The sequence below is a fragment of the Sinohyriopsis cumingii genome, chromosome 1, assembly GCF_028554795.1.
Source record: "Sinohyriopsis cumingii isolate HCF-2022 chromosome 1, ASM2855479v2, whole genome shotgun sequence".
Lineage (NCBI taxonomy): Eukaryota > Metazoa > Mollusca > Bivalvia > Unionida > Unionidae > Sinohyriopsis > Sinohyriopsis cumingii.
The window spans coordinates 174069410-174095704 of NC_142961.1; the positions used below are offsets into that span (position 1 = coordinate 174069410).

The window sequence follows — 26295 nt, forward strand, 5'->3', positions numbered from 1 at the left end:
TTAAAAAATAGCAAAAGGTGAATTGACAGAATATTTAGGTAGGGCAGTTACATTAATTCACTTTTTTATTATAGAAAGATGAGCTGAAACAATGTATACACTTGGTTGATCTACCTATCTATCTATCTTTCTGTTTGTCTGTCTATTTGACTGCCTATATGGTGGATATATAACTACCGCCAGTATAAATACTGTTAATAGAAGTCGTGACCTGAAGTGGCAAGAAATATAAACAATCTTTTTTAAAATGTTCCCTCGTGTTTTACTTTTTTTCAACTGAAACTGGGGCATGTGACAAATCTATATAGCCCAAATCTCCGTCCTTTGCCAACATTACTCTTGAAATTATCGTAGCATACACCATTTGTCGGTATCCTCGTTTGCACTTATTCAACAGATTTTAGACTACACAGAGAGCGCTGGATGTGTTTGGCCCTCTCTGTGTTGTGGCGGTCGGAGCCCAAAATTTCAAGCACTTTAGCTTCATTAAGTATGTAAAGTAAGGCTAAAAAATATATGAAGTGTTCATAGAGAAGCTTTGCCATTATTGCAGTAACTTTGATATGCATCTGTTTACCTTTTGACTTGAATTATGTTTTATTTCTATATATAATCTATACAGAAGTCACTAAATGTGGGCTGCAGCAACAGCCATGGAGTGTTATTTTTCTTCTCTCATTCAGAACTCTAAGAACGCTTGCATTGCAGTCGCATTCTTGATTCAATTATCTGTCTCCTCAGTCATACTGTCCCTCGTGATATAAACAAACACCTAACCATAAAAAAGAAGATGAAATATGTAGCATGCCTTCTCTAGGTAGTTTCTTTATCAAACTATTTATTGGTGATGACATCGCGTACGGTGTCGACTGGTACTGGCTTAGGAATACGTATTTGCGAATCATCTTCACTTGGTGGTTTATACATAAATGATGCTATTAAAAAAAGAATTGCTCCTGTGGCTTTGAGAGCTATCCACCAGACTATTAATTTAACGCCCATGTCGAAACTGTCGTATACCCAGCAGGCACCGATATCACTTCCGCCCTTGCTTTCCCACACCTGGCACGTGCTATCAATGATGGTTCCTAGTAAAACTGGACCAGGCGTTGTACCTGAAAATATTCAATGCACCAATACCCTTAAGGATAACCAATACAAGGTTTCAAATTTCTCAGAGCATTATCATAATGTATATATGGTTCCAAGTTTGCAACTTGGTTGTTTTGCATAACTGCCACGTCTTTCTATCAGCGATGCTTTTTGCTTTACAGTGATGCATTGATGCCTCCTTGGTTGTGTTTGCTACCCTTGGTTGTCACTGTAATTACTATAATTATTGTCCTTGCAGTAGTAGCAGTAAACTGAATAAGATGTTGAATAAATCGAAGAAAACATTTAACGCTGAAGAAGATATTGCAAAGACCTTTGCTAGAACGTGTCACTTCACTAATTCGCTCTTATTGTTACGTAATAACTTCGAATTTATGTTAGGACGAGAATCTCTCTTATTAGAAACGTTTCGGTCGTCAAACTCCATGGAATGCAACAGAAACTTTGTTGTATTATTTTTCTCCGAAAATTATATCTTACCCAAGAGACGTACAATCAAAATACTTATTCCTAGAGCCATTGATCTCATCTTATTCGGCACACACCTATAATGAAAGATTGAAAATAATTCTAGTATCAGATCCGGGTCGTAATTCTCTCTCTCTCCATAGGCGAGTAATGAAATATATGACTGACAATGAAATGCATGCCAAATTCAATTTATGAATATACTTTATTTAATTAATGAACCATATGTCGATTAGTCATCGTCTTTCGAAAGGACGCCAAAATAAATTGTACATGCTTTGCAATTCCCTTTGGATATAATTTGAAAACAATTTTACTATTTTTAAGAAAGAAAAAAGAACATTAGAGGAAATGTTGGAGTTTTCAAAAATAGCGCCAGTCTAGGTACTCCACAGAAAACGTAACTTATAAAAAATATTTGATCTGATACCTAAAATTTCAAAAGTAATTAATATCAGTTATAGTTGCTAAGAAATCGCAACCAAGACATCACTTAAGTCAAGGTCTCAGCACTAATGTATGCTTGCCTGAAGGTAGCTGTTGTCGCTGGTGACATTGTGGCGAAGGTCACGATCATAATAAGAAACATTAGTACACAGTACACGTACATCCAGTCACATGTATTTGTGCACGTCCCACTCATCAAGTCAGGAACTGTTCTATTGATATATGTTTCATTGTAACATGCACAATCCTTGAAAGTCTGGAAGTAAAAATGATGTAAGTTTACTTCGATAACTCGAACATCAATCGCTCAAATACTCAGCATCATTCCAAGTCAGCGTAGAGATTCAGCTAGTTTTGGACTTCTAAATCTCAACAACCGAAAACAAAAGACAACAAATTTGGACCCTCTGCACGTGTCTACTAACCATTTGGCAATGCAAGATGTGTTTTCTCCTCGAAATTATCATCAGCAGACGTTCAACCTTTTTATTTATAACCAAAATTACATCAAAAGAGCATGTTAGCATACTTATCACAAAATTGTCTTTGTTTCCATCATGCTACTTCCCTACGACCAGCACTTCCCTTTAAGGAATTATCCCAATCTTTACCTAAATCTTAAGTGTTCGTATTGTACAGTGTAGCATTACACACTTGCAAATACTTGCAGGTACGGAACATAGTTCACACATTATCCGTCAAAAAATCAAAAACACAAAATATTGTGAATAATAATAATAAAAATGTTGTAAAGAAACAAATACCAAACGGGAGATTGTATTTCTAAAAACATATTTCATGGCATCTTCAGCCTGAAAATCACAATTAAGAATAATTACCTCGTGTAAAATCTATTTTTGCACCAAGAACTAATATCCAAATATGGGGGATGAATTTAAATTACCTTACTTCCATTCGCCAGTATCATCTGACTACAACCGGCGAAGCATGGACTGAAGAACATCATCTGTTCACTGCCAGAACACACTGGTTCAAAACCAGCTGTGGTACAGCCACATCCCTCATTGCAGCCAGATGACAATCCATCATAACTGTCTCTTCATGAAGTGTAAAAGGTTGAGTCATCACAATGGTAAGAATAGTGCATACGAAACATGTAGTCTCATGAATATCGAACACGAGGGGTAGAACTTTCCAAACATGAACAGAAAAGTGCCACTCTTTTACTTTCTCAACAAACTATACACGAAACATGTTCATTCAGTTGCGCAGCAAACCCTCCAATAATCAAAATATGACATTACAATGGGACATGAGTTTATATGAAGGAAGAGAATTTTAATTGGATATTACTCTGTGTAATAATTGTCTCTTTAAATTATGGTCCAGATTATCACTATGTATGGTCATTGCCAATCTCTGTCCATATCGCCTCTTAGATTTTTTCTATATACAAAAAATACTAATAAAAATATAGAAAACGAAAATTTCCTAAAACCCCATAGGATATTGAAAGCTCTGAATTAACGGATATTCTAACATTAGTAAACATAAATGAATGTGGAAGACGTTCAGGCAATTTATCACTGAAAACAATGAAAGATAATTCATTAAAAACTAGGTATCAAAACACTAAAAGTTCTTGGTCAAGTGCATCAAAGCAAATTATTACCTATGCAGTAGATAACTTACTGTCCAGGATAAAAGGCAGATACTCCATGTATAGACGGGGAAGGGCAGTACACCAAAAAAGTTGGAGACAGTAGCAGTGAGACCAGCATAAAACCGCTGCACAGCCGCATTATCCCGCGACACTTCAGTTGGAACCTTTTCACCAGATATCCACCTAGTAGCATTCCACCACCAGAGCCAATGATTGTCACGATCCCTGAACAAAGGTAACTCTACATTATGTGCATATTAATTTATATGATGGTATGAATAATATATGATATATTCAACATAAATCAGTACATTTGCCACTTCTTAAATCATGACTGAATATGACAGTTGCTCTTTTCATAGCTATATTTTTTAATTCTGCCAGTATGATTAAGATGACGTCCGGAAATAAGAACGCGCCTAACTGTAAATGCTGTCATTCAGTGTTAAAATTAGCCTGTAATTGTTTCTTACAGTTTCGATATTTTATGCGATTTTAATGTCAACATTTTGAAGAAACTACTACTCCTTGCGAACATAAGGTTTCTAAAGGCAAAGCTTAGCCACAAGAACGATTAGCTGCTTCAATGACATTTCCGTCACTTAAATCCACTTTAACGTTGAAAAAATGTTTGTATCTAAAACTAAATCAAATATAATTATGTGCTACCAAAAATGCTTCCAGCTGTAGAAAGGTCCAAGTTAAATCTCTGATAGAGAATCTTCACGCCGAACGTGGCGTACCCACCGATGACCAGAGCCTCCGCCGTGCATGCGAGAGAAACTAGCATAAACGGGAGATTCCGCAACTGGAAAGCGATATGAAAGTCCACAGCTGTATATTAGATATTGCCATGATGAAACAAACATCAACTTAAGTTTAATTGTTTTAATGAATTGTGTTGGGCATCCTGAACACGTTCACATCGGTAAGATCCAGTAATGAAACAAAAAGAGTCTTTCAGGTCCATAATATCAATATTTTAGAAGATTATTCAGCGTTTCTTTTTTTGAGAATATCTATGACTCGGAGGGCTTTGTTTGTCAAAGAAAGCATACATTGTTTAGTAATCGTATGCGATAACCATATCATAGAAATAAATGCGCATGCGTCTTTACAAATCTGCAACATCTGTTGACAGATGTATTCGATCTGGTTAGAAATAAAATCCACGTTGAACGATTCGGTGTCAAGTATTTACTAGGTTAGTTAAAAGCTACTTTATTGACTTCTACAAAGCAAAGAGGTGGGATGAACTATTTTACTAAGTTAGATCGCATTTTCTCCACTATTTGTTGCTTATGAACTATTTTACTAAATTAGATCGCAATTTCTCCACTATTTGTTGCTTATGAACTATTTTACTAAATTAGATCGCAATTTCTCCACTATTTGTTGCTTAAATGAACTAAAATTGATTAATTATAAGAATCTGAACTACAATGATAAATACAATCGCTAAAACGTTCTGCACTGAACAAATGTTATAGCATATATAAATAGTCACGACTCTGAGAATATGTCAAGAAACACGGTAAACAGAGTTAAACAGCATACATTAATACATTTCGAACGGGTAATATCTGAAATTATCTATGTAATCTGTAAATAATTTGAATCAATATATATTTCAAGCATACCAACAATATCAGAGCCTTAGGAAAGTCTTTGATGGATTTTCCAAAACCAGCTTGTGCCACCAACTCGTTATCGGTACCAGTGTGTGCCTCTGACCAGCGCATCTGCTGTAGCTTTTGATATCCTGAAAATGTACAATATGTTAGATCAATTACAGTTTGTAACTGCTAATGAAGTTTTTTAATGTGCATTTTAATATTGTAGCGTTTCGTTGAATATGAATAAAACGAGAACTGTTCGAAAATTCAGTAACCAAAGAACTATTGTTTTAGTTTTTTAAAATGAAAACTGTTACTAGTGTTCGATTTGAAAAATAATAGTAATTGAAATTTTAAATGACCGTCAATTTCCAATATGCTTTCTGAAAGCAAATGAATATTCTGCAAAACAGATCATAAGAAGGGTATATAAAAATATAAAGAACGCGACACTGCATTTTCTGGCTAACTTGACAATTGATATTAATTTGATAGGGAGTTTGACAGAGGCGATACTGGTTTTCCATGCGGCCCCACAAAAGGATAATTTGCACAATATACCTTAATTATCCAAAATACCGATTGTTGGAATTTTCGATTTATCAGAAACAACACCGTGTCCATCAAGGATTTGTAATACGAACGAATACACAACGGAACTCTGTGCGAATACATAACAGAACTCTCCTACTCAATGCACCTCTAGATGGCGTCTGTATACCTTTTGGTTCTCAGTTTCAACAAATTTATTCATGAGCAAAGACTTTGGAAACAGAGAGCCATTCTAGAATTTCATAGCATACTATACGCCATCTTGCGATAAACAAGAGAGGCGAATGGGTTCAGTAGTCCTAATTCCCGTTGTTTTGTTTTTTTGTTTTTTTATAACTAATATTAATAGAAAAAAACACACTACATTTCAGAAAACAAAACAATAGCAAACACATAGAATTTTAACGAACTAATTAATTCTAGAAAACAAAACAATACAGCAACACTTACCATTATAAAGAACCAATCCATTATACGAAACAAAAACAATATAGCAAACACTTACAATTAGGGCAGGAGGGCCTCTCCACATGGTCTGTAAAGATCAACCGGAGGAGAGAGCACCCTCAAAAAAAAACAAAAAAAAAAAAAAAACAAAAAAAAAAAAATAAAATAATTCCCGTTCATCCCAACGTTTTCATATCATCCAACAATTTTGATAATCGACGTTCTACTCTAATGAAATATTGAATTTAAATAATGTGGTCACAATTAAATTATTACTGTTTTAGGTACTGCTCAGGAATTGCAGGATTAATGAAAAAGAGCTTTTGGTACTCACTCGCATGCACCTAATAAGCGGATCCAATGTAGGGAGAGTGCAGATATTACCATCCACAATTTCTCAAATCAATTAACATTGTCGTAAAATTGTATCAATCTGTTTAGGAACATTACGCAAACCATTTCTTTTGAGAGACAGAAGTTTGTAATTTAATTTACCAAATACCTCATGGTTACACTGAAATTGTCTGATGACCTCTCTCTATGAATTGACTAGTGCATGAAATAATGCACGCTGTGAGACCTCAAAACAAGATAAAATATTGTGCACCTGGAAGCCTTTTCGGATAACCAAGGATTGGAAAGGCTACGAACAGAAAGGCTCCGATAGAAATGGTTGTACCAATCCACCAGGCTCCAACCCACTGGGGATCCATGGAGGTCAAAGGGACACTGGAAAGGTCGGAACAATTTTAACATCATAAGTTATATGAATATTGAAATGCTCTCTGATTTTCTCTCTAACTTCCTTGACATTGATTGAAAGAAAATATAATATAGCTATAAGTCCATATTGGAAACTGGCATGAAAGTTTTTTGCTATAGACAAATTATTCTTTAACTAATAAAAGTATTAGAATCATAAATAAAATTATGAATCTCATTTCCCATAATATTAATTCCATTATTATCGAATTTTTCCGAGATTACTACTCTGTAGACCGATAAAGGTATATAATACTGACTGTGCTAATAAATATCCTTTTAACACAAATAAACCATATACATTATGATGCCAACGAAATATTTTAGACTTGTTTAAAGTTATGTGCTTTTGTTAAGTTAGCTGCCTGAGGACACTTTCTTATTTGTTTGGTTCGTGTCTAAATCTCATTTTCTGGGTATATGGTATATTGTTTATGCTACTTCGTAATTTATAATGGAATAATAACATTTATGTAACGTTTGCCGTGTGTAAACATTTCTTGAAGAACTTGAAAAGGACTTTAAACCCACGGGCTCCAACTGTTTCCTCGTGCTCCGTTAACCTTTGCACGCGACAAGCGGTGTAATATAATTACACGCACGGAAGCAAGCGTACACACACACACACACACACACACACCTTCCGACATAAAGCCACAGTCTGAATATGTTATGTTTCATTTCTGGCATCCCTTTGAAGACGATAGATTCATATATGTCGTCACACACAAAAATGGATACAAAAGCTTGTTTTTCTGTATTGCATTGCATTGAGAAGTTGCTTTCAAACTGTCTAATATCCATCTCTTTCTTTCAAAAACTATTTACCTGGATGGGTCAACTATGTTAATGTCAACAAAAAGGCTCAGTGTCTGTCCACCGACGATGTATCCAGCAGCAACGCCAATTGCAGCAAAACAGAACGTCCAACCTGTAACATTAATAGTATTATTTTAAAACTATGTCTTTTAATTTTATGTTTCGTTGCATGGCTACATGGAAATCTCGACCCCAAATGTCCTGTCTTCTTGTTGTTATGCTAACTGACGATCTTACAATGTTATGATGCATTCAATATTTACATTTAATTAAATTCAAATTAACGCTTCCTATTTCATTTTAATTTTATAGGATCGTCTACAATAAGGATAATCAGATTTCTTTCATAATATGTAATTGATGAAAATAATAAGAAAGCAAACTTAAATACCTGATTTTCATTAATAAAATAATGAATATCAAGCAAAACACGTGTTAATTATACATACTGATGTAGAAAGAAGTAAGTTTCGGCTTGCAGTTCTCATCTATGTAAGTTAAGCCGAGCGTGAACATGGGTGAGGCTCCGACTCCAATAAGAATTTGACCAATCACAAACAAGCTATACATAGCAGCGTTTGAATTCTGAGCTTCTCCATGGTCATATTCATTTTTTGATGCGTTTAGTTGATTCTGCTTGTTGCATAGGTTCTCTGACGCATTTGAGATGACTGCAGCTAGAAAGAGAATCCAGAAATATAGCTTAAGAGGTGCGGAAAGTTTTATATGGGATGAAACACAATCACTTTCGTGAAAATAATTTTTTTACACCATTCCAATTTACATTCGTTCTGGATGATTGTGCAACTAATCGTTAAAGATTAATACTTTCCGATGTATTTTTTCAGGTTATAGATGGTGTACCCCAGGGACCCAATTTAAGCCTCTTAATTTTATTCTGTACGTAAATGACATCGTACATGATATAAACTCTAAAATGAGTGTCTTTATTTTCGTAAGCTGATTTTAGCTAAGACCAGCCTTAACCTCTTGATGTGATATTACTATTTGAAAGTAACTGGTTCAGTTACGATTTTGAAATAAATAATTTTACAGTTTTTCACAGGCTCGTGAATGTACGTCATTCAGTCACATGTGTTCTTCATCTATATAGTCTTTTCTGAGAGGATCACGGCAAATCATCTGTAACCGCAGGCGGGAGCTTCATTTACACACGCATGAAAGTACACGTCGACCACGGTCTGTTTGAACAACTCTAGGTGTTCCAACAGAGTGTAATGAATCAGGTAAATCGTAGCAAAATCTTTCTGGTCAATATGCAGACCTGTGTCAACGTTTTGATGCCGGTGCATGTATGACCATAGCTTGTGATGTGCTCGTGCCATTGGATTGTATTTCGAACTGAATCAGAATTATTCTTAGTTTTCTAGATCACTGTTTAAACGTCAGACACATGCTATCAGTCGCATTTTGAAATCTGCAAACAACTGGTTTGGTGCGCTGAGGCTAAGTTGGGTACTTATTTCCCAAGTAAACTGTTCCTAAATGGCGCTTGAAGTCAAGTCTGAAGACAGCATAAACAACAACAAACATGAGTCTATTGCAGTGTAGCACAGGCGTCCACAATGTCAATGTGAACAAGATGGCCGCTATCGCTTAACCGGCTTGAAGCAGTTGATCCGTTTTTTAGTGCCATTTTCATGATATTTGTGCTTGTTGCCTGTTTTCATCTTTGTTATTGTGTTCATTATATATTGGCTGTTAAATTCGTATGTCTTTCTTCATCTCCTTGTTTTGGAAATGAGAACAATTATACTTTTTCTCAGCTGTCTTGATCCACTGTTTTTGAACAAACCGCCATCACGTGACACTCGCCAGTCAGCCCGTTTATGCTACGATGGACCTCCATTAATTGCTTCAAATGATCACTCCTTGGCTCTCCACACTACATTGTGCTCCTGACTAAACGAACTGGGACTACATTCATCATTACCTAAATGTAAACAGAAGCGAAAAAAGAAACGTTGTTTCAAAGCTGGCCGGCGTAGAACAGGAAGAAGAATTCCAGTTATCTCCCTTATTTCGGCTCAACAAGTTAAAAAATTCGACCGTTAATTTAGATAACCTGATTCAAATCCCTATTAATTCGTCAACCTTTGTGTCAGCTATCCAAGAAATACCTCTGCGCATTGCATTATTCAATGCCCAGTCAGTAGAACCACCGGAAAAGCGCACAGAAATAGTTAATTTTATCAACGACCAGAAAATTGACGTAATTTTCCTGACAGAAACATGGCTAACAACATCAGGTGATGAGCCCAAGTGAGCGGATCTAACACCCACTGGTTACTCCATCAAGTCTTTCCCCGTAATCCTCGCTGATGTGGAATTGCTGTCATCACAAAGAACTCCATGATCAAACGTCTTAACCACACCACAACATTCAATTTCGACCACACATCGTTTGAACTAGTCCAAACCACTCTCACACTGGAGAAAAGGTCAGTCCATTTTTTCTGCCTATACCGCCCTCCTCCTAGTAGAAAAAAACAAGCTGGCTGACTCTCTCTTTTTGGAGCAGTTTCCGAATCTCCTGGACTATGGGAATTTGATAGGTGGCAACCTGATTATTCTTGGAGATTTCAGCTTTCATTTTGGCTATCCCAGAAACTCAAACACATCAAAACTCATACATTCCATTAATGTTTTCAACCTCAAACAGTCAGTTAACCAACCCACTGATAAACATGGTCATATTTTAGACTGGATTCTTCATAGACCTGATGATAACATTCTACGGTCCTCCCTGGTATCCTATGACCTTGCATCAGATCACCTCTGCATTATATGTCATCTTGACGTATCAGTCCCTAAACCTTTATCTGCTACTAAGAGAAACCTCCGTAAGATAAATAGAATCAAACTAATACACGACATCCAAGCTAACCTAACAACTTGCTTACCTCCTACAGCAGAACAACTCGATAACTGCCTGCGTTCATTGCTCGACAAACATGCCCCAGCTACCAAGTGCAGAGTATCAATTCAAAAGTGTTCTCCATGGCATAGCAGTGTTAGTGACCAGCTTCGCACTGCTAAAAGAGACCGCCGTAAAGCTGTGAGGCTCTGGCTTTCCACCAGACTCACTATTCATAAGCAAATCTATGAAGCCGCTAAGAAGAATGTCACAAATATAGTCCATGCAGCAAAATCAGCCCACTACACTACTAAGATCCAGCTGAAAAGAACTCAACGAGATTACTAACAAGCTAATGTCAAAGAATAAATCTATACCACTTCCAACTACCTTCTCTCCAGTCGACCTTCAGGATATGTTTGCAAAGTTCTTCCGTGACAAAGTACAAACCATTAGAGATAATCCTGACACCACAATTTCAGTTGACTCGTCGTCACCATATAGTTGGGATACAGAATTTGAGCGGGAACCATCAGCAGCGTTTGAACCTGTCTCTATGGATTTCGTACGTACAATCGTGATGAAGAGTGCACCAAAGTCATGTCAACTTGATCCAGTTCCAACATCACTGCTGCTTGAGTGCTCAGATCCAGTATTGCCTTCACTAACTGATGTTATTAATACCTCTCTCTCATCCGGGGAATTCCAATCATTTTTCAAAACTGACATTGTAAAGCCTTTGCTTAAGAAACCAACACTAAACCATAACGATTTAAAGAACTATCGCCCATTTTCTAATCTCCCATTCATATAAAAAATCTTAGAAAAGGTTGTTCTATCCCAGCTTGTATCTCGTCTAAATTCAAACAGTCTTTTTAGCAATGTACATTCTGCATATCGCCCTTGCCACAGTACTGAAACTACTTTTCTAAAAGTAGTTAATTACATTCTATATGCATTGGATAGCGGAAAGATTACAGTCGTCACCCTCCTTGATTTGTTTGCAGCATTTGACAGAAAAGACCATGCTATATTACTTCACCGTCTCCAGCATGTATTTGACATTCATGATGGAACCTTACTGTGGTTCAAGTCATACTTGGTCAACAGGACACAAATTGTATCAGCAAATGGAATACACTCCAGCCCAGTTGATCTATGTTGTGGTGTTCCACAGGGGTCTGTTCTTGGACTTATTCTCTTCATTCTGTACACGCAGTCGCTCTCAACTGTCATATGTCATCATCCAATGTCTCACCAATTGTACGCTGATGACACCCAAATATACAAAACTAGCCACCGAACTGAAGTTGATGCTACCATCCGAGAAGGAGAGAGGTGCATTTCTGATGTGAAATCATGGATGACATGTAACAAGCTGCAGATGAACGATGATAAAACTGAGGCCATTCTGATTACAACACAAAGACTTTCTCATTCACTTCCTTTACCTCAAACAATAAATATCAGCAACACCAACATTAAATTCACACAATCAGTACGAAACCTAGGTGTTACTCTGGACAGTACTCTAACATTGCACCAACATGTCATGAACATATGCAAGGCTGCATATCTTGAGCTGAGACGCATAAGCTCAATTCGCAAATATCTTTCAGCTGATGCCACTAAAACACTTGTGTGTTCATTAGTACTTTCAAGACTGGACTGTTTTAACTCAATTGTGTCTGGTTCATCTCAATATCAGCTCCAGAAACTTCAAAGAGTTCAAAACACAACTGCTCGGATCATGCTTAGAGTACCACGATCAGAGCACACCTCTCCGCTGCTCTGTACCCTACACTGGCTATCCATTTGATCCAGAATCAAACACAAAATTTGTTCTCTGTGCTACGTTTCACTGTCGGACTCTAGTCCAACATACCTATCCGACCTCACCCATGTGTATACACCAGGAAGATACTTACGCTCCTCTTCTGACAATCGTATACTCATTATTCCCACTGTGAAAACATCGTCATATGGGCAGCGTTATTTTGCATACCAGGGCCCAGCAACATGGAATCAATTGCCCACTTAACTTAGACACAATGACACAGTGATCACATTCAAGAGTGCTCTCAAAACGCACTTATTTCGACTGCAAGAACAAACTCAAAGACATAATAATGTTTCCTACCTTAAATATTCTCAGCATGTTTTTTGTGTTTTTTTTAATGTATTCTCATTTCATGGTGTTTGTTTTTGTAATCATATCTTTATATGTTTTTTTTTATCTTATAGGTGTCTAATGTTGTAAAGCAAATAGAGCTTCTAAAGATTAGGCGCTATACAAAGTCCTCATTATTATTATTATTATCTACTCATATATATAAGACCAGATCGATTAGTGGTTGTCATTTCACCTATGTAACTTATCATGCTTAGAGATAGTTTTCTGACCCAGATGGATAGCTTTGTTGCATGTACTAGTGTTTAATATTTTCCAAATCTTAACGTTTCGTTTCCAGAGTCGTCTAGCGCCCGAGAACATCATATGGTGCGGGAGTGCACGCATTTGGATCGTATTCCCAAATTTATATTTTTCCAAGCTGGGGAGAATGACATTGGACCTCTTCCTCCTAGACAGAGTTTGGCTGCTCTACGTGTATTGTGTTTGCATCTAGTTGGTCGTGATGTTCGTGTTGTTTTTGTTGGTTCATTCTTACCTCGTGCTCGTCCAACACGTACCCGTTCTAGTCAAGTTCACGTGGTTACCGCATTGTTTGGCTTGGACCAGTTACTATGGCACCTCGTTTCGTGCGTCTTCTATCTTGTACTGTAATAATGTATTCAAAGATTGCGTTGCTTTCGTCAAAGTCTCCATTTTGAAATGGATCACGTATTTTATTATAAAGTCCATACTGCTTCGCGAGAAAATTATTGGTACATAGTAATATCCACTTCAGACATATTTTGTCCATTGCTGCATCATTTGATCTTCCTATTAAGATCTTTCTCCGATTCATCAGAAGTATTCGTGGAATCTCTTCATCTGTTCTGGCAAGCGCACATTAGTCTCCGTGGATGCTTCTGTGTATTTGGACGTCCTGACAATGGACTTGTTTCGAGCAGTCGCGCACGGGCTTGGTCGGTGGTGAAATCGTTTATCAAGGCCTGTTGCGAGGTCTTCCTATGCAGTCTGTCGCGACCAAAGCATACCCTTAACATGACTGAAGTGGTCTATAACATCGCGGATCAGTTTAAAATGTTCGCGGCGAAGAGGTTCCAGTGAATATTTGCAAGGCGATGCTCGTGAACCCAATGAAATATCATCACTATACTCAAGTTTCACCATCACTTTCGCCACGTGAGCGTATTTTTGTTTCATTTAGATCTTGTCTGTATTTTTGGCGTCCACGGGAAAATGTTCTCGTTGGGATGACTTACCGGTCAAGCATCAAATCATTGTACACAGCAAGATCACTATGCTTCGCATCAAGTTCGCCAACTGTGGATGCTTTATCTTATTGTGGAAGAAAACTCAGTGGAGGACGACTCAAGCGCTTCCGTGAAATCCCAGAGTACATCATAATCCGACTGAGTTAATGATCAGCGTACTAACCGAGTTTGGAAACGTGGAGCAAAGAAGTTTACGTTCGTGAGAACCGCCGGTTCAAGCGGTAAACGTAGTGTTAACGAAGCTACATGGAGCACCATGGAGTACATATCCTGGCGAAAAGCCTATCCTTAGATAACCTACTGCAGGGCTATAATACAGGTAGATATAGTACTGTAATACAACCGACCGAAGCCAAGAGAAGAATCCATAAACCTTATCGATGCTGCATGTTACCTACATGCTTTTGCTTACAGGACAGCAATTTATATCCGTTCGAGTCAGCGCATGACGTGGATCTCATCCATGAAAGATTGCAGTTAATGAAATCTATGATTGAACTTGGGGGTGAAGCATGTCATTGTCTCCGGCGTACCACTCATTGGAGGTAAAATAATATAATAACATGGAAGCGAAACTGGCCACTTTATGCTAGAGATCGTATTGGCACTGGAAGGACGAAATAGTCATTGAAACGTCAACCACGGGGTAGCTAGAGTGTGACTTGCCAAACAAGCCTTGTGGTAGATCAACTTACCCACCCCAAGGAGAAACACCCGTGGATGATTTAATGTAAGAATGCCTAATTAAGTTCACATGCTGCTTTTTGTTATCCTCACATGCTCGGGTACAATGCTGCACAAAGAAAGATGCAATAAACAGTGTTGATGTTGCCAGCAGATGAAAAGAACCGAACCACTGACATCGAAAGATTCAACAAGTTTCGCAGACACGTTCAAACACATCTATGCATGTACGCCACTAACATAGTCACGGCTTCTGCAGGTGGAAAGGGCACATAATTTATTGGAGCCGTTGCATCACTGTAGACCAAACATGTTAGCACGCATCACAACCAAGCCATGTATAGCGATTTAATCGAATGCTTGTGGAACGATTATTCGGGCATCAGTATGTACAAGATATATTGATGAATCTTGAAGAGCAGACGCGTGAATTGGTGACGCTGCATCGGTCAGTCAAAACAATGTTGGGAAAATGAGACCACCCATACGTTCGAGTTCAAACCCGCTAATACATCAGAAGATTTTTGCGAGAGGTTCCGCTTCCAACCATAAAGGGTATTCACTGCCAACAGTAATTGACAATGTAGTTCTGCATATGTATGCGTCAGAGAAGTTAGAAGGGGGAAAACGTCGTGCAACTAGCCTGGTGTGGTCCGTCGATGGATTTAAGATCTCGGACCAAATTGATATTTCGGGACAACCAATGAGCTACCATGGAGTGCTGAATCTTCAGTTTTAGCTGCATAATATCCAAGTAGAGCATTCAGGTGCTAAATATTACAAGACGTTTCCACTAATACCGAATTACCGCAAAAAATTGGTTTACAATAGCGCAATGCCCGTAAGTGGTGGCACCATCAGGGAAAATCCATCGGTTCGTGTGCAGCGAGAACAAACTCAACTTCATAGAACGATACACACCCATGCCATGCTTCTTTGATTGAATCAGATTCACGCGTGTGCGGATTCGTGCACAAACCACAAGTGTTTCAATCCTGGATATTATTTCTTTGACTTCACTGTCTTTTTCCTCAACATCATAGTTGAGTGTTTCCTTTAAGATAGGGTTCTACTCTGCGCCACCTCGCACGATAATATTCGGCGACATATCCGCAATGTCGGCAAAGCTGATTACGCACTTTCTCCGATACCACATTTGAGACATGCCCGAGCACAGGGGCAAACACGTTTAACGAAACAATGTGATCTACAATATTCATAATGAAATTTTCTGCCGCAGGGTTCGCCTTTTCTAAGGCATACGCCTTTGCAATTATTGCGTCCCAATGTCATTGAACATTCTATATACGCACAACGTAATTGATTTGATTAATATTGTTCCAATCGCATTGTTTTATCTCCTCGTGTGCTTACAGTAATCTCTAAATGAAGAGGTCAAAATCTTGATTATATCTGTTAGAATTTCACGGTGTCCATAAAGCAATATACTATATACTTGTGTTAGGGTAGTACGATTTGTAGATCAAGCTTTGCCTTAAGGCTTGTTGTTTTATTGAATCTTTGTAAAAATTCGATTGCAAACCTAGATAGACTTCCCATCAAGTCGGCTCTAATGAGCTCAAAAGAACATCGCAGTGCATTACACTAATTCGAAATGGCCATAATTTGCACGTTTGCATCCAACAATACAAAATGTCTTGGAGTGCTTGTATATTTCAGATATGTTTTTGCTTCATTGGACATATAAACAGCTTCGGAGAATTGCTCCAATTTGCTGCGCTACTTCGTTGAAGCGGTGTTGTATATCAATTTGTATACCTCTTGCAAACCGGACGAGGATGTCATTCATGTATTATATGCCAAAAGCATGTTTCTAACTGATTTGATCATTGGTGTATTCACTGGTGATTTGATACCGGCGTCACCGATCATTTCAATGTTGTCGTCAATGGGTTCGTTTAAAGTCAGCGACTTAACCGTTTCTTGCGCAATATCACACAATAACATTTCACGCTTCTTGCTATCTACTTCGTCAAGTTTTTGTCGCTTTTATTCCAATTACGATCCCTAACTTGTTTAATTTATTAAGAATCTCCGGATATGTATTTACACAATCATACAACATTCTTTGGGCCTCTTTACGAATCGATATGACGCAGTTAATCGAAATAGTGATTTATTCGTTTCTGTGATGTGAAAAACACACCGTTCCTCTGGCAATTTCATTCATGATTATTACCTGAAATTTATCGATGAGAGTAACCGATTAGACTACAATAAATCTCACCATGTAATAATTTATATATGAACTTAAAAGCGCTGACAAAAACATTGTGATGCGCCCCTATATATTAGCCAATGTAGAGATGAAGCTATTGTAGAATTATCATTCCATCGACCATTATTTTCTATGGCTTACAAGAAGTTTTGGTTTTTTCTGAGAATTATAGGCATCACATAATGTTCCATTTGTCAACTTAAGCTGTCTTATACAAGAGACAGAATCCTACAGGCAAGACAAAATAATAATAATGATACAACAAAGTAACAGTGGCTGTATTGATCTAACTTGGGCACCTCGTGGGAGCTTTGCATGGGGATCAAGCGGGTTACAATTACAGATGCACCTGAGTTTAAAAATCCTCAGCGATAAAAATCATGATGACTGTATAAGGGTTTTCAGAATTAGGAGCCTAAATTAGCCAACCGGCCACATACCGCTATAATGCCACTACTCCGCGTGCTTTTTGTCTTTCCATATGTTATGCTGAATGATGTTGTTAAATGTGCAGACGTTCTAATAAATCTACAACATAAAATTAGGGTTGTGGAGAAATTTTGCAATAAAACAAATTACATGTTGTAGAATATAGAAGGTAAAGTTGTCATTGTCAGTGAACGGAATACATTATCTATCAAGAGATGTCAATACCACCCCATTAGTAGCTTCCAAATAGCATTCAATAATCGCAACATTTATTTTCCATGACACTTCTTTCTCTTGCAAGCATTACCAAGACCATCGTATCTAACCGTTTCAAACCAGTATTACCAAGACCATTATATCTAACCGTTTGAATCCCCAGCAACATATGGTAATTAAACTTGAAATATTTTTTGAGATGGTAGAATGCTTCAATATGACGTAAACATTGATATTTTGATAAAATATGACTGAAAAGTCAAAACTGTGTCTATAAGCGCACATTTTATTGACACGCATACACTTCTACAGGGTATGGTCAGTTGTAAACAAAAAAAAATTCATTTTCATTATGAACGATTCGTTTTACAAGATGCCCTGTTCATTTTCAATGCCGCTTTTTATTTTATATTTTAATTTTTTTCATCTTTAAATATAACGTTTTTTAAATATTCCTCAGAGTTTCTCCTTATATATTCTGCATTTTCTTTATACCAAGTTTTGTCAAATCATGCACTATTCAGCATTATCATTATATTTCCATGGTTAAATGCTGATGTTTATTTATTTTAGGGTCTCTTCATTTTGACTATTCAGCAATGTCAACTTCTTGTAGTCAGAGTTTAATATCATCAGCAATACATTCACATTTATTTACATTTTTTTCTATCGTCAAAGGAGAAGAAGATTGTAAGCCATTGGCTTTCGTTCTAATACTTTACCTTCCATATTATGGGTTGTGTAATCTTTAAATTCAAATGTATATGTTTAAACTAATCTAAATGAAATTACGCTCATTTTATATCACACACTATGTTATTGTGGAAGCGTGGTTATATTTATTCTGACGATACGTTAATTCTATGTTATTTTCAACTGTGTTTAAATGAGTCCGGTAAGAACAAGTTTATTCTTTCCATAACTTTGTTTTCTAAAATGGACATATTTTGTTTCCAGTTATATGCTGATGCCTTTCAAAATGACGCATAGTTAATTATTCTTGCTTGTTGAGAACCTTGATATTGTCGACATGTTCTTAAATTAGCAAACATCATTGAAAAATAAAACATTACTTCATATTGGAAAATTAAGAAGAAAAACCTCAGGCAGTCCGAACTTTACATTATAGACGATAGCTACTTTGAGAGATTAATATTAACTCTTGGACATCGTTTGTACAGAATAATAATAACTCTTAAACAACGATAAAAATACAGTGTAATAACTACGTTGAAATGAATAATAAGAACTATTGGGCGTCGATTATATTCACTATTAGGTAGGATAGAGTTCGCCTCTACTTAATTTGTTTGCATTTAAAGTGGACGGAGAATTCACACATTACCAATGGTGTAAGTAACAAACAGAAAAGAAGACATATGTGTCTAAGTAGACATTTATAAATATGAGGGTAGGTGGGTTTAAAGTATCACGTTTAATGAAATGAGAATTCGTATATACGCTAGGAAGTTAGACATAGATTTATGTTCCAGTTTCATATTGGCAAAATCCTGCAACCTTAGTGTATGCAACCAGTGCATGTTTTGGCACCTTGACGCTTCTACACTCGAAAACAGTGGCGATGATAGAATTAGAATGAGAAAGAATTTTCCAAGTGAACATCAAAGAGAATAATCCTTACCGGAAACAGTGTACTCATATTTGCCGCCAATGAACTGTGGAAGAGAAAAGATCAAACATCCAATTGACATTAGAATTATACCGGTTGCCAGAATCCTTGGCTTATGCCTCTGTTCCCCAAAATATCCTATGAATAAATAACATAAAAGGGCACCAAAGTCGTTGCTACTGGCGATAAGCCCAGACCGGGAGCTTGACAGTGCATATCTTTTCTCCAGAGCTGGAATGATGACGTTTATTATTCCATTCACTATAAAACCCTCGAAGAAACTGAAAACACATTGCCAGAACACATGCCACCTGATAGTGTTGAAACGTTGAAGATATCTGAAAATAATTTTAATGGAATTAGACCGCATCCCTCTGAGCTGGTTCCATCCATATTTAAAGTATTTGGATGCATACAAAAAATAAAGAAATAATTCACAAATTTAACTTCTACGATACAGTAAAAAAATATTTTATAAAAACAACGTGCTGCATCATTTGAATTAAGGTTAATGTTCAGATGATTTTTTATATATAATTCTTTCATATGATCAAAGGAAATTACTCAAAGTATATTTCGACATCTATCGTTCGATGAAACGACTATCGGCATGATCGTTCTATCTACACGCAGATGCACCATATTTCTTCTCATTTTCATGTGCAGCATAAATATTTTCAGGCAATGCATACTAATTTGCGATTTTTTCACTTGTCTGACATCTTAATATTGGCAAATGTATCATACTTTACTACGGTATTTAGTAGCATGTCGTGTGCGATTATTGTAAACTGTTATTTATGCCATTAACCTAGAAGAAAAAATTATACCGGTTTTGTTCAGCTATTTCGCAATTAATAATTCTAAAGATAACATTCTCATACTTGCTAAAAGAACCTGAATTTGTTTACCTTGTCATATGTCTAATATATATATATATATATATATATATATATATATATATATATATATATATATATATACACACAAACCTGGGCTTGACGGAAAAGCATCCATATTCTTCATCCTCTTGAAACTTTACCGTATGTCCGTACCCTTGCCCAGATGTCGTACCAGTGAGCGGAACTGATATCTTTATAAAAATAAATAGTCATGTGTTTGTAAATTCTGCTTTGAGGTATAGAATATATTTATACAGGGACCTACTAATTCCGGCATATTGAGCGTAGTGTAAATGACAGTTTTATTTTATTTGTTTGATAACCGACTTGATGAACAAGATCAACCAAGACCCGGTGAATCTCCAATAAACGCTACTGATAAAGCAGAGTCATGTTCATGATGTAGCTTATAAAGTAAAGATTTACAACAAAGACATATTGCAGATGTAAAGCTGATTCATGCATTAAATTCCATAAAAATTAAATCTTTAAAGGAATCATTATCTAATTGGTTGATAAAATCTGCGATGAAAGGTAAATTATTTTTCTGGCAATTAATTAACCGATTATTATAATGGAATTTATTTATCATAGCCCAAGAGGAAATTTAAAAATTAGAGCAGCTATTAGTAAACTAACTGATGCAGCCAATGTCACAAGTTCTGCTGCTGCAGTTTGGTTAGCACGACAGGCAATATGGCAAATTTATTTACCACCACCGAAACAAATTCAGTTCGCATATTTTGATGTCAGCACCATGATGAAGTTCATCAAGCAGACATTTTGTTTTTACCACACGATACTATAAAAATTGATAGACGTCAATCAACGTACAAATATGCATTAACTGTCATTGACGTTCCAAGTAGTTATAAAGAAGCAGAACCATTATCAACTAAAACAGCAACTGAAGTTGTATCTGCTTTTGAACAAATTTATCAACCAGGACCATTGCGATGCCCACAGTTACTCTAGGTTGATCCTGGCAAAGAATTTCTTGGTGCGGTATCATCGTTGATGAAGCAACATAATGTCAAAATCAGAGGAGGACATACTGCGTTTCATCGTGATCAGGCAATTGTTGAACGATTTAATCGAACACTAGCTGCGCGGTTATTTGGATATTAATATGCGAAGGAAATAATTCAGAAATATATAAGATCCCGCGAAAGGGTTGCCAGGTGTGATATCTGCGTTAAATAATGAAATTACTCGAACAACTGCCATGAAACCTATTAATGCAATTGCAAAAAAAAAAAAAAAAAAAAACAAAAAACACATACCAATACAGCAACATGAATTTTGATAACAACCAGTATTAGGTGATATTCCTGTAGGATATTTATATCAGCCTGGTGAACTTGAAGGTGGTAAATAAAGAGCGACTGATCCTATTTGGAAATATGCGGCACATACAATTTCTAACGTGGTAAGATCTACGGGTAGACCTGCAATATACAGATTAGATTCAACTCCTCCTCAACGTGGATTACAAGTAATTCCTGAAGATACACAATTACTGACGCATTCACTTTTGTATCGTGCCAGCACCTCAACGTCGATTACACTCAAGACAGGTCAGCATTACATTGTCGCGTGTATGACCAAGACTACTATTAATTCTATCTACGGTAAATTGTCTTGGATTACTAAGAATATTGTTCAACAACATTACCGTAATACAGATCGTAAAGCCGTTATTCTGTTGTTGTTTTAACGTGATGATAAATTTAACATCGAGATCAAAATTGCATTTATATTTTTTATCCCACTGTTTATAATTAACTAATTTTTTTCTTATTATAACATTAACAGCAACTTGTTTGTTGTCTTCGAGAATTTTTGTAAAATTCATGATAACCCTATGTAGCTGAGATATTCTCCTAACTCTAGAAACTGCAAAATAAACTAAATTTGACCATTCGATATGGTCATCAATAATCCAAATATTAGTATGCGCAATAGTTAATCCTTGCGATCAATGAATCGTTATAGCATATCCTAACGTCCATGGAAATGTGTCCCTAACTCCGTCAGGAGTTAATGCGCTCTCAACAGCACTGACAGGAACTAAAACAGTATCATTCAGTATAATATTTTGTTCTTCTGACGATCTTGGAATTTCAATTTCAGTATTTAACACAATGGTACAGGTAGATTTGAAAACTTTTCTTTATGTAACATAAATAATTGTTGTTGAAGTGTATCACGAATTATCTTTCTACCTGCAACTATCAAATCACTTGGTTTCCACATTTGTATAATATCGTTAATATTAGTTTCTAAAATTATTTTACGCATTTTTTCACATTGAATTTTATTTGGTTGTAGTCTGATTAATTTCTTAAGCTCTCTTAATTCTGGATCAAGTGCTCTATGATCATCAGTTATTTCTTCATAATAACCAACAAAAATTCTTAACCATTCATGTGGAGACAATTCAACAAAAGGTGGTGGTTGACCATGATCGCCACATATTATTACTGCAGTATTCTTCAACAATAGCCAATCAAGAAATATTTGTAATGTCTCTAGCGGCACTGTGCATATTTCATCCCGAATATTAACCCTTTAATATATTTTTCACCTATTCGTTCAGGAGTCCATGTATCTCCTTTACATCGAAAAAAGCTGCGATAAGTACAAGATTTCTCTCCTCGTTCGTTCATTTCTCTGGCGAGTCCGTGTGTGGGTGTTAAAACAATCATGTCAGCACAATACAAAGTATTGCGAAGAAATAAATCGATCACGCCTGTTGTTTTTCCTGATTCTCTTGGTCCGTTGAGATAAACAGTTTTATATCCAGCCACAGTATCACATACATATGGTACTGATAATAATTTTGATATATTATTATTTTTGTAATAATTATCTTTAATCGAAATATCTGCATATTCGTAATAACTAAGTATCTTCTCAATTTTTATCCTCCATTCACCCCATGATGCACGATTGTATACATTTATCAATTCTGTGTCTTTACTGACATAAAATGAATCCGTGGCGGCTCTAACTGCGGACTGCGGAAAATCTGTTCACCATCTACAATAAATTTATCGAAACGTACGCTAACATCAAAGATCTTAAATGAGTAAACTGCGGTGACTAACCATCAATATAACTAACACTTGTAGTACCTAATTTAGTTCCGTCGGATACGTTAGCATCACTTCGACTTATAAAGTATTTTTCTTCGTTGTCTCAGCAATTATAAAATCTAGTTCTGCATCATCTATAACTAATCTTGTACAGTATCGTTTATGATCATATGATCCTCCTTGGGTTAATTCACCTATTATTTTCCGGCCAAGATCTTTTGCGATTTTATTTTCATAATCAGTCGTATCAGGATTTTCATCATCTGAATAATTCTTTAGTGGTGGTAACCAAACTTCTTTCTGCGAACTATATGATAAAATTGCTTCACTTACAATCAACGATTTCAGTATTTTTGAATCAAGCATATATCGTAATAATACAATTGGTGCCCACATTTTTTCTGAAAGGTGTTTGCCAAACCAGACAGAGCAAATCACATGCAGATCTTCGGCAAACTTAAATGGCTCGATACAAGCAAATCCAGTCAACTCAAAATCTGGTAGATGTCCATTTATCGATACTCTTGTCATTTCATGGGTTGGATGTCCCAATCTGTTAAAATATTTCGAGCATTCTAACATTCCAAGAAAACTTCCGGGATAACATGCAACCATATCGAGTGATATCATACTCGTATTTATTATTCCATAATTCAAAGTGTCCGTATTCGACAAAAATTGATGTTATATCATCTAGAAAATCAAATCGAATCGGTTTCCACAATTTCTTTTCTCACAGCAAAATGATCCGCAACAGATGGAACAGTAAAACAATTATTAAGTAATTATTCAGTCCTGACATCATCAGTGTATTTAAGGTAAGATTTTTAATTTCTTCATGAAGAGATTCTGTACGATAAATAACGCCATTAGGCCGTACAAATTGATCATAGTTTCCATCATCAGGAGTTTGAAATGACCATACTGATATAGGATCGTTCTTACTTATTTCGTTTATAAAATCAAACGCGTCATCGTTATAGAACTTAACGGTTCGATCTTGTGTAAATATTGTCACCGCATGTGCATTGTAATCAACGATATTTATAGGAGCTCCTTTCGATATATATTTCGATTTTATAATACTTCCTCTGTTATTATTTTAACTATTTTGGGAATTTTAGTGTTTTTTCTAACTTAGCAACATCATTTATTGTAGTTCGTTTATCCTTGACTGATTCAGCCCAATTGTATTTTTTTTCACGTCGTAGATCTGTTGGTTTATAGCTACATATCGCGTTTATGAAGTGTTCTGCAATTCGCTCGGCTACTCAATTTAGCCTTGACAAAGTCGAGGACGAAAATTTCATCGGTTTGAGATCATTAACGCTAGGTTTGTCATTCAGCGCATATATTGCATAAATAATCGCCTTCACAGGATACGCTCGCTCATAATACGGTTTGTCAATACCAATTAATATTCCTGGTTTGGAATTTTTATTTAACGTAACAATATTTCCAGTGTGAACACGGACAGGGTAACGTTTGTCACGGATAATCCAATCATCATCGAATACAATAAATTTTACTCTGAAAAAATATCTTTGCTTGTCGAGATAATTAATAATCGTCGCCGCTCGATCATCGTTCATTGTCGCACTGATAACATTTTTGTTGTTAATAATTTTAAACGTGCACCACACATGAGATTCACCATCGTTACGAAATTCTTTCTTGGCATCAAGAATACTTTTAATCAGAGTTTTCGTCTGATAAACCAGAGCTTGCCTCGGCAAGTCAAGGGTTCTTCTGTCAAGTTTGTTATTGCAGGCGAAATAAGTGAGATTTGAGAGCCCTCTTAAATGTGATCACTGTGTCATTGTGTCTAAGTTAAGTGGGCAGTTCATTCCACGTTGCTGGGCCCTGGTATGCAAAAGAACACTGTCCATATGACTTTGTTTTCATAGTGGGAATAATGAGTATACGATTGTCAGAAGAGGAGCGTAAGTATCTTGCTGATATATACACATGGGTGAGGTCGGATAGGTATGTTGGACTAAAGTCCGACAGTGAAACGTAGCACAGAGAACAAATTTTATGTTTGATTCTGGATCGAATGGATAGCCAGTATAGGGTACAGAGCAGCGGGAAGGTGTGCTCTGATCGTGGTACTCTAAGTATGATCCAAGCAGTTGTGTTTTGAACTTTTTGAAGTTTCTGGAGTAGATATTGAGATGAACCAGACAGAATTAAGTTACAATAGTCCAGTCTTGAAAGTACTAATGAACACACAAGTGCTTTAGTGGCATCAACTGAAAGATATTTGCGAATTGAGCTTATGCGTCTCAGCTCAAGACATGCAGCCTTGCATATTTCATGACATGTTGGTGCAATGTGAGAATACTGTCCAGAGTAACACCTAGGTTTCGTACTGATTGTGTGAATTTAATGTTGGTGTTGCTGATATTTATTGTTTGAGGTAAAGGATGTGAATTAGAAAGTCCTTGTGTTGTGATCAGAATGACCTCAGTTTTATCATCATTCATCTGCAGCTTGTTACATGTCATCCATGATTTCACTTCAGAAATGCACCTCTCTACACCTCGGATGGTAGCATCAACTTCAGTTGGGTGGCTTGATTATTTGGGTGTCATCAGCGTACAATTGGTGAGACACTGGATGATGATCTATGACACTTGAGAGCGACTGAGTGTACAGAATGAAGAGAATAGGTCCAAGAACAGACCCCTGTGGAACACCACAACATATATCAACTGGGCTGGAGTGTATTCCATTTGCAGATACAATTTGTGCCCTGTTGACCAAGTATGACTTGAACCACAGTAAGGTTGTATCATGAATGCTAAATACATGCTGGAGACAGTAAAGTAATATATGATGGTCTATTGTGTCAAATGCTGCAGACAAATCAAGGAGGGTGCGGACCGTAATCTTTCCGCTATCCGAAACAGAGAGAATGTCATTAACTACTTTTAGAAAAGTAGTTTCAGTACTGTGGCAAGAGCGAT

General features: G+C 36.5%; 1 protein-coding gene across 1 annotated transcript; it reads right to left on the reverse strand.

The window, feature by feature from the left end:
* Positions 1–348: 348 nt before the first annotated feature.
* On the reverse strand, positions 349–19696 carry LOC149808407 (solute carrier organic anion transporter family member 4A1-like). The gene is made up of 11 exons (XM_089968516.1): positions 19339–19696; positions 8298–8525; positions 7858–7960; positions 6875–6996; positions 5293–5414; positions 4322–4460; positions 3682–3877; positions 2933–3086; positions 2109–2284; positions 1594–1658; positions 349–1115 (listed from the first exon to the last, which is right to left on the reverse strand). The coding sequence occupies exons 1-11, from the start codon at positions 19694–19696 to the stop codon at positions 835–837; spliced, it is 1944 nt and encodes a 647-aa protein (XP_089824642.1). The 3' UTR covers positions 349–834.
* Positions 19697–26295: the final 6599 nt, after the last annotated feature.